This window comes from Lucilia sericata, unplaced genomic scaffold (assembly GCF_015586225.1).
Source record: "Lucilia sericata isolate MDLA Ls3-8-SP2 unplaced genomic scaffold, ASM1558622v1 Contig000187F_arrow, whole genome shotgun sequence".
Classification (NCBI taxonomy): domain Eukaryota; kingdom Metazoa; phylum Arthropoda; class Insecta; order Diptera; family Calliphoridae; genus Lucilia; species Lucilia sericata.
Window position 1 is genome coordinate 532,501 of NW_023994215.1, and position 11,179 is coordinate 543,679.

At 29.3% G+C, this 11,179-nt stretch overlaps 1 protein-coding gene across 1 annotated transcript; it reads right to left on the reverse strand.

The window, feature by feature from the left end:
• Positions 1-9,577: 9,577 nt before the first annotated feature.
• On the reverse strand, positions 9,578-10,890 carry LOC119601747 (general odorant-binding protein 19d-like). Its single transcript, XM_037952889.1, has 5 exons — positions 10,752-10,890; positions 10,285-10,354; positions 10,084-10,172; positions 9,877-10,010; positions 9,578-9,818 (listed from the first exon to the last, which is right to left on the reverse strand). Exons 1-5 carry the CDS (start codon positions 10,803-10,805, stop codon positions 9,737-9,739), a joined length of 429 nt encoding a protein of 142 aa, XP_037808817.1. The 5' UTR covers positions 10,806-10,890; the 3' UTR covers positions 9,578-9,736.
• Positions 10,891-11,179: the final 289 nt, after the last annotated feature.

The following is an 11,179-nucleotide window of genomic DNA, read 5'->3' on the forward strand; positions in this document are numbered from 1 at the left end:
TTTCAAATAAAATTACCTAAACTATACAAAACTGTAAAACTAGTGCAAATTCTTGACTACAGTCTAGTCTAAAATATTACCCATAGTGTAGTTTATAGTGATGACTATAGTATAGTCTACTGTCTTATCTAAAGCCTATTACAGTCCGTATTCTAAGATATACTTTGGCTATTGTCCTGTATGTAATTTAAACTATAGTCTAGCCTAATGTCTTGAATATAGTCTCATCTATAGTCTTGGCTACAGTCTAGTCTATATGCTTGACAATTTTCTAGGCTATAGTGTTGACTCCAGTCTATATTCTGGACTGTAATCGGGGGTATGGTTGGTTTACTTCATAGTTTGGACTATATTCTTGACTATATGTTTTCCATTTCCTTTCTTTCCAAATAAGATTTCCTAAACTATATAAAACAATTCGCTCTACTAGGATCAGGTGTATTGATCGATCCACACGTAACTTATAATATAATTGACTGCTGCTAATTAAATTGAATATTATCGCTTGATTTTTAATAACGCAAACAAAACAATAGTTAATATAAAGAATATTTTACTTCACATACAGTTAAAATAATTAATTGTTAAAGGTAATTTCGTAGATTTTATATTGATCGATTTGTTTTGATTTTCTACAATTAATACTAAAACAATTAATCATAATAATTACAAAATACTTTTATCGAAAATGATTTATGAATTGCTTAGAGACAAATTGAATTTTAGTTATCATATAAAATTGTATCACGAATTTTATTTAATAAAGTGAAAACTTTCCGTTTGTAGTTGAAAGGAGAAAATTTTAATTTATAATAACTTAATTAGGCATGATATGAAAATCTGTTAAATTATCAACTAATCCTGTAACTGTAAAATAACTATTTCAAAGTTTTGCCAAGACTAGACTATAGACTAGACTATAGACTAGACTATAGACAAGACTATAGACTAGACTATAGATATAGACTAGACTATAGACTAGACTATAGACTAGACTATAGACAAGATATAGACTAGACTATAGACTAGACTATAGACTAGACTATAGACTAGACGATAGACTAGACTATAGACTAGACTATAGACTTGACTATAGACTAGACTATAGACTAGACAATAGACTAGACATAGACTAGACTATAGACTAGACTATAGACTAGACTATAGACTAGACTATAGACTAGACTATAGACTAGACTATAGACTAGACTAGACTAGACTATAGACTAGACTATAGACTAGACTATAGACTAGACTATAGACTAGACTATAGACTAGACTAAGACTGACTATAGACTAGACTATAGACAAGACTATAACTAGACTATAGACTAGACTATAGACTAGACTATAGACTGGACTATAGACTAGAATAGACTAGAATAGACTAGACTATAGACTAGACTATAGACTAGACTATAGACTAGACTATAGACTAGACTATAGACTAGACTATAGACTAGACTATAGACTAGACTATAGACTAGACTATAGACTAGACTATAGACTAGACTATAGACTAGACTATAGACTAGACTATAGACTATAGACTATAGACTAGACTATAGACTAGACTATAGACTAGACTATAGACTAGACTATAGACTAGACTATAGACTAGACTATAGAGAGACTATAGACTAGACTATAGACTAGACTATAGACTAGACTATAGACTAGACTATAGACTAGACTATAGACTAGACTATAGACTAGACTATAGACTAGACTATAGACTAGACTATAGACTAGACTATAGACTAGACTATAGACTAGACTATAGACTAGACTATAGACTAGACTATAGACTAGACTATAGACTAGGCTATAGACTAGACTATAGATTAGACTATAGACTAGACTATAGACTAGACTATAGACTAGACTATAGACTAGACTATAGACTAGACTATAGACTAGACTATAGACTAGACTATAGACTAGACTATAGACTAGACTATAGACTAGACTATAGACTAGACTATAGACTAGACTATAGACTAGACTATAGACTAGACTATAGACTAGACTATAGACTAGACTATAGACTAGACTAGACTAGACTATAGACTAGACTATAGACTAGACTATAGACTAGACTATAGACTAGACTATAGACTAGACTATAGACTAGACTATAGACTAGACTATAGACTAGACTATAGACTAGACTATAGACTAGACTATAGACTAGACTATAGACTAGACTATAGACTAGACTATAGACTAGACTAGACATAGACTAGACTATAGACTAGACTATAGACTAGACTATAGACTAGACTATATATTAGACTATAGACTAGACTATAGACTAGACTATATATTAGACTATAGACTAGACTATAGACTAGACTATAGACTAGACTATAGACTAGACTATAGACTAGACTATAGACTAGAATATAGACTAGACTATAGACTAGACTATAGACTAGACTATAGATTAGACTATAGACTAGACTATAGACTAGACTATAGACTAGACTATAGACTAGACTATTGACTAGACTATAGATAGAATATAGACCAGACTATAGACTAGACTATAGACTAGACTATAGACTAGACTATAGACTAGACTACAGACTAGACTATAAACTAGACTATAGACTAGACTATAGACTAGACTATAGATTAGACTATAGACTAGACTATAGATTAGACTATAGACTAGGTATAGACTAGACTATAGACTAGACTATAGACTGACTATAGACTAGACTATAGACTAGACTATAGACTGACTATAGACTTGACTATAGACTAGATATAGACTAGACTATAGACCAGACTATAGACTAGACTATAGACTAGACTATAGACTAGACTATAGACTAGACTATAGACTAGACTATGGACTAGACTATAGACTAGCTATAGACTAGACTATAGACTAGACTATAGACTAGACTACGATAGACTATATACTAGACTATAGACTAGACTATAGACTAGACTATAGACTAGACTATAGATTAGACTATAGACTAGACTATAGACTAGACTATAGACTAGACTATAGACTAGACTATAGACTAGACTATAGACTAGACTCTAGACTAGACTATAGACTAGACTATAGACTAGACTATAAGAGACTATAGACTAGACTATAGACTAGACTATAGACTAGACTATAGACTAGACTATAGACTAGACTATAGACTAGACTATGACTAGTAGACTATAGACTAGACTATAGACTAGACTATAGACTAGACTATAGACTAGACTATAGACTAGACTATAGACTAGATAGACTAGACTATAGACTAGACTATAGACTAGACTATAGACTAGACTATAGACTACTAGACTAGACTAGACGACTAGACTAGACAGACTAGACTAGACTAGACTAGACTAGACTAGACTAGGACTATAGACTAGACTATAGATTAGACTATAGACTAGACTATAGACTAGACTATAGACTAGACTAAAGACTGGAATATAGACTAGACTATAGACTAGACTATAGACTAGACTATAGACTAGACTATAGACTAGACTATAGACTAGACTATAGACTAGACTATAGACTAGACTATAGACTAGACTATAGACTAGACTATAAACTAGACTATAGACTAGACTATAGAAAAAATTTATTTAACAGACAGACATTCTGTCAGACATGCTTTTGAGAAGTTTCCTATTGAAAATCAGCAACATCGGTTCATCAATAACTGAGTTATAGGAAAAATTTAAGACTTCCTCTGAAAATTTTCTCTGCAAATTATAATTTGTAAAAACAACAACGAGATAAAGCAGTAATATGTTGGTAATACAGCTTATATTTGTTTGAAGGTGGTAAAACAGTGTACAGGTAAACAGTTAATATTCTGTGCTAATACAGTTTAAATTTGTTTGTGTGTATGTTATTTGCAGACCTGGGATAAATGCATTAAATTTGTTAATGCATTAACAATTTTTTCTACATTAAAAAAAATTAATGTTAATGCAAGTTTATTGCATTAACATTAACATGGGTATATTTAATGCATTAAATTTGCATTAACATTAAATCTTTTTAAATTTAATGCATTAATTTTACATTAACATTAAATATTTGTAAAATTAATGCATTAATTTTACATTAACATTAAATATTTTTGAATTTAATGCATTAATTTTCCATTAACATTAAATAATAAATAATAAAATTAATGCATTAATTTTCCATTAACATTAATGTATAAAATAATTTATAAAAATAAGAATACAGCGCTAAAGACCTCGGTCTAACTAAATTCAAGTAAAATTGAATGTTTTAAAGTCCTTTCTAATAAGTCCTATACTCGATAATACATATTAGAAGAATAGTATCACTTCCCAGATATTCCTTTTATAGTTTTTGTCTGTGGAAACTTATATAAATATCATATTTAAGACACACAAGTTTGAATGGAATATAGGAGTTATTAGAAAGGACTTTAACCTATTTAATTTTAGTTGTATTTAGTTTGATCGAGGTCTCTTGTGCTATATTTTTATTTATGTTTATCAATTTTGATATATATTAATGTTAATGGAATATTAATGCATTAATTTTATTGTTATTTAATGTTAATGTAAAATTAATGCATTAAATTCACATATATTTAATATTAATGCAAAATTAATGCATTAATTTCAAAAATATTTAATGTTAATGTAAAATTAATGCATTAAATTCAAAAATATTTAATGTTAATGGAAATTTAATGCATTAAATCTTACAAATTTAATGTTAATGCAATATTTTTTACATTAAATTAATTTTTTTTTAATTTAATGTTAATGCAAAATTAATGGAAATCGCCCAGGTCTGGTTATTTGTGACATTTGTGCAAAATACAAGTTGATGCAAAATTAATTGAAATTTTATAAAATTAAATTAAATTCTAAAAATAAATAAAAGCTGTTTTTTAAAACATACTTGGTGAAGAGTACACAGAAAAAAATTACGACAAATCAATTGTCATATTAATTACCAAATTCGTAAATACAATTAATTTTTAATTAAAAAGGCACCAACAACCAATATTGTAAATACAAAAAATATATTTGTTATTTAAATTTGTTAACTTTTAACACATTTTTTAACAACCAATTTGTGAAATAGAATAACATATTTGTTAACAATCAAAAAATTTTTTTAACAATCATGTTTAAGGGTCTCATTTTATAAAACGAAACGACAAACGTTCAAAAAAATTTGTATGGAAAAAATTCAAATTTTCATAAATTTCCCAGTATTCTTCATACAAATTTTTTACGTTAACGAAAGTTTCGTTTTATAAAATGAGGGGGTAAAAATTATTTTGTTGGTAGTTAAATTTGTTTTCTTAGTAATATATTTGTAATAATTTTTTTATTAAAAATGCAATTCATATGTGGTTTTCATTATTTACTAAGAAAAATACACTTTTAATACACTATTAATACTTTCTTAAGTTAATGCTAGAGAATATAAATGTACGTATAGGCAGTCCACTGCAGGGTATTGAAAACAGCCAAAGGTATCCATAAAAATTGTGAGATTTTATTTTTGGAAAAGTTTTGCCCATGGACACATCACTTGAGTGAATTTGATACTTTTAGCGGATGGCATGTTGCTGGTGTTCCATTAAACAACTCATGAAAATTGTCAATATGATAACTTTACAAACATTTTAATAAAAATAATTGTTAATAATTTACTTCCCCATTAAAATTTGTAATTTTTTTCTGTGTATATAAGATTCGGCCCAGCGGAATATGTATAGAAATCTGACTTGCTTTTTATTTCTGTTTTCTTTTATAAAAGACTAGCTTATTACCCGCTACTTTGTTAGCGAGGGTTTTTATAGAATGAGAAATATGTTGGCTCTTCATTTAGCAAGGAAAAAATAATATGTTTTACAAAGATTACAAATTTTTAAATATTGGTAATTCCCTAATTTGAAGAAAGGATGATTGTATATGTGTACTCAATTTTAAGTACTTAAAAGTCCACTTTTATAGATTCTCATTTACTCCGGGCTCTATATGCATAATTTCATGCTTTTAGGTTGAATTTTATAGAAAACTCAAAAAGTACCAATCGAAGGACGAAAAAGTGCCAAAAAGTTCACTTTTATAGATTCTCATAAACTAAGGCCTCTGCATGCTTAATTTCATGTTTCTAGATTTAATTTTATGGAAAACTCAAAAAGTACCAGTCGAAGTACGATAAAGTACCAAAAAGTCCCCTTTTATAGATTCTCATTTACTAAGGGCTCTACATGCTTAATTTTATGTTTCTAGGTTAAATTTTATAAAAAACTGAAAAAAGTACCAGTCGAAGAATGAAAAAGTACAAAAAAGTCTCCTTTTATAGATTCTTATTTACTCCGGGCTCTACATGCTTAATTTCATGTTTCTATGTTAAATTTTATCGAAAAATCAAAAAGTACCAATCGAAGAACAAAAAAGTACCAAAAAGGTCCTCTTTTATAGTTTCCAATTTACTCCGGGCTCTATATGCTTAATTTCATGTTTTTAGGTTCAATTTTATAGAAAAATCAAAAGTATCAGTCGAAAGACGAAAAAGTACCAAAAAGTCCCCTTTTATAGATTCTCATTTACTAAGGGCTCTACATGCTTAATTTCATGTTTCTAGGTTAAATTTTATAGAAAACTCAAAAAGTACCAGTCGAAGGACGAAAAAGTACCAAATAGTCCCCTTTTATAGATTCTCATTTACTAAGGGCTCTACATGCTTAATTTTATGTTTCTAGGTTAAATTTTATAAAAAACTCAAAAAGTACCAGTCGAAAGACGAAAAAGTACCAAAAAGTCCCCTTTTATAGATTCTCATTAACTAAGGCCTCCGCATGCTTAATTTCATGTTTCTAGGTTAAATTTTATAGAAAACTCAAAAAGTACCAGTCGAAGGACGAAAAAGTACCAAAAAGTCCCCTTTTATAGATTCACATTTACTCCGGGCTCTACATGCTTAATTTCATGTTTCTAGGTTAAATTTTATAGAAAACTCAAAAAGTACCAGTCGAAAGACGAAAAAGTTCCAAAAGGTCCCCTTTTATAGATTCACATTTACGCCGGGCTCTACATGCTTAATTTCATGTTTCTAGGTTAAATTTTATAGAAAACTCAAAAAGTACCAGTCGAAAGACGAAAAAGTACCAAAAAGTCCCCTTTTATAGATTCTCATTTACTAAGGGCTCTACATGCTTAATTTCATGTTTCTAGGTTAAATTTTATAGAAAACTCAAAAAGTACCAGTCGAAGGACGAAAAAGTACCAAAAAGTCCCCTTTTATAGATTCTCATTTACTCTGGGCTCTACATGCTTAATTTCATGTTTCTAGGTTAAATTTTATAGAAAACTCAAAAAGTACCAGTCGAAGGACGAAAAAGTACCAAAAAGTCCCCTTTTATAGATTCTCATTTACTAAGGGCTCTACATGCTTAATTTCATGTTTCTAGGTTCAATTTTATAGAAAACTCAAAAAGTACCAGTCGAAGGACGAAAAAGTACCAAAAAGTCCCCTTTTATAGATTCTCATTTACTAAGGGCTCTACATGCTTAATTTCATGTTTCTAGGTTAAATTTTATAGAAAACTCAAAAAGTACCAGTCGAAGGACGAAAAAGTACCAAAAAGTCCCCTTTTATAGATTCTTATTTACTAAGGGCTCTACATGCTTAATTTCATGTTTCTAGGTTCAATTTTATAGAAAACTCAAAAAGTACCAGTCGAAGGACGAAAAAGTACCAAAAAGTCCCCTATTATAGATTCTCATTTACTCTGGGCTCTACATGCTTAATTTCATGTTTCTAGGTTAAATTTTATAGAAAACTCAAAAAGTACCAGTCGAAAGACGAAAAAGTACCAAAAAGTCCCCTTTTATAGATTCTCATTTACTAAGGGCTCTACATGCTTAATTTCATGTTTCTAGGTTAAATTTTATAGAAAACTCAAAAAGTACCAGTCGAAAGACGAAAAAGTACCAAATAGTCCCCTTTTATAGATTCTCATTTACTAAGGGCTCTACATGCTTAATTTTATGTTTCTAGGTTAAATTTTATAGAAAACTCAAAAAGTACCAGTCGAAGGACGAAAAAGTACCAAAAAGTCCCCTTTTATAGATTCTCATTAACTAAGGCCTCCGCACTTAATTTCATGTTTCTAGGTTAAATTTTATAGAAAACTCAAAAAGTACCAGTCGAAGGACGAAAAAGTACCAAAAAGTCCCCTTTTATAGATTCTCATTTACTCCGGTCTCTACATGTTTAATTTCATGTTTCTAGGTTCAATATTATAGAAAATTCAAAAAGTACCTTTTGAAGAACGAAAAAGTACCAAAAAGTCCCATTTTATAGATTCTCATTTACTCCGAGCTCTATATGCTTAATTCATGTTTCTAGGTTTAATTTTAAAGAAAACTCAAAAAAGTACCTGTGTAGAACGAAAAAGTAGCGAAAAGTCCCTTTATTATTAATTTCATGTTTCTATTTCAATATCATAGAAAACTCAAAAAGGACCAGTTGGAGAATGAAAAGTACCAAAAAATATCACTGGTATCAGGGTTCCAAATAACACCCCATTAGGATATTTAGTGTTTCTAAATTTAAAAATTTTATCTAAATTGGATCATTGTGGTTGAATAAAATCAAATTTCCCGTTTTTACCCCTTTTGGTACTTTTTTCCTCCCCATTAACGAAATAAAAATTCTATTCCAAAAAGTTGCAACATCGTAGTGGGAGCCCGTTATTATGTATTCATATGTATAAGTTAATAAACCAAAAACAATATTTTATGAAAAAAGTACCAAAAATAGGTACAATTTTAACCCCTTAAACGTCCGAATATTCAAAAAGTACTAAATTCATATTTTTATTTTTTCGTTAAGTTATGAAGGAGTCAAAAATATTTTTTGAATGTGCACTGGTTTAAAAGATACAAAGATACATACCCGTTTATTCCCTAAAGGGGCCGAATTTTAAAAAAGTACCAGACACCTGTCCGTTTATTTTTTAAATGAACGGCGATAAGCTTTAAACTGTTTTTGTATCTTTTCTAGTTTAGGATATATAAGGTTACCGAATTACCCGTTTTTACCCTTTTTTACCCCCTAAACATTCGAATTTCCAAAAATCCCGTCTTAGTGGATCTATTTGGCGGGAGACCAACCTCCTGTCCAAATTTCAGCTCTTTAGCTTCAACCGTTTAGGCTGTGCGATGATGAATCAGTCAGTGAATCAGTCAGTCAGTCAGTAACGTTAGAATTTTATATATATAGATGAACCTTCCTCTCCTCATCTCAAAAAATTCACGTGATTCTAATTGTTTACGGTAAATATATAGTCTAGTCTATAGTCTTGACTATAGTAAAGTCTATAGTCCTGGCTATAGTATTGTGTAGTCTTCAATATAGTCTAGTCTATAGTATTGACTATAGTCCTGTCTAAAGTCTTGACTTTAGTTTAGTTAGTCTTGCTTTACTATAGTCTAACGTATAGTCTAGTCAATAGTCTTGACTATAATCTAATCTCTATTATTAACTAAAACTTAATCCAATTACAAAACTATGAAATAAATAAAAATATAGTTTTATTTAGATTTTTTCATATGCTCAAAATAAAATAATAAATTTTAATAAAAATACTGGAAATACATTGTTGACACTTTTAATTAAAATTCCCTAAATATTATTGATTCCCAAAAGAAATGTCCTTTAGACAAGAGCCAAAGCCGTACATCAGTACTAAACAAAATGATCTGCAGAAATACCTCTAGACTTAACTTCCTTTTTCCAGCATTCGCCATATTCAAAGGCAGCTTCGCAGCTAAAATAAGAAAATGAAATTAAAAATAAATTAAAACTTAAAAAAAAAAAGAACTTACTGTTCATCACTGAGATCGATGTCATCACAGATATCGATTATATCAGCAACAAGAGCCCTTTCATCTTCACTTGATATAAGGGATTCTGAAATGTCTAAAGCTGCATGTTTAATTACTTTACCAGCATCATCCATCTGGAATTGTAGTTTAAAATGACATTAGACCCCGATATTTAGTTAATAAAATCCTATCAAAAATTACACTTACCACATTGGCTTTTTTTAAGAAACAAGCCAACAAACATTTACCCTCTTGAGTCTGGGCCGAATGATGTTTAATTATGGCCTCAAAGTCGGCTGAAAATCAGAGTTTTATAGTTAGACGATTAAAGAAAAGCTCGATTATTGGGAAGTCGATTTATGAAACTTTAATTCTAAACAATGTACATATTTTTAAAGTTTTCTTTACCATCAGAGGCCCCAGTTTCTTCTTTGCAGCTAGTTACAATGGCCATTGCTTCATCCTTGCTTACTGCAGCCTAAATCAGAAAATATAGAAATTTAAGATCAATATAATCAAGTTCTTTAGACATAACAATAGAACTAAACTTTATAGGGATTTCTAAGCAATTGGCCTGATAATTTTCAGAGTCATTGAAAGCTGGAGAACCCATGGAACTTTATTCATTGCTTTATATAAAAACTTGGAACATAGTAATTTCAACTTTGCTTCAGGACTTGGTCCATACGAACCAGAGCTCGATATTAAGAAATTATGCTAGAGAATCTTACAAATAGGACTTGAATTATCGCGACGAAACTTTTCCATACGATCTAAAGCTTTATATTAATGCAATTTGTCCTCTAAGTTGGTTCAGGTGTCCTACTTGATCCGGATTTTAAATCGCTGTTCGAACCATTATAATATCTATTTACCTGTATATTATAAACCGCCATAAATAAAAATCCTAATCCAAGAAAGAACTTCATTTTTATTAACTTTTTCGACTATCAAATGTAAAATGGACTAATAGTATACAATTTTCGTAACTTTATTTATACTTAAGAAATGTGATCAATTTTTAAAATCAAAAAATGTATAATTAACAAATTTTTTACTTCTCTTTTCTAAGATCATATTTAATTGTCTGAGAATATATTAATAAAAATATATATCTTTAAATAAACAATCGATTTTTTCACAAAGTAATAAAACTAAATATGAACTAAACAGATGACATTAATTAATTAAATTTAATATTATCGCTTGACTTTTAATAATGCTAACAAAACAATAGTAAATTTAAAGAATTATTTAATTCACATGCAGTTAAAATAATTAATTGTTTAAGGGCAATTTCGAA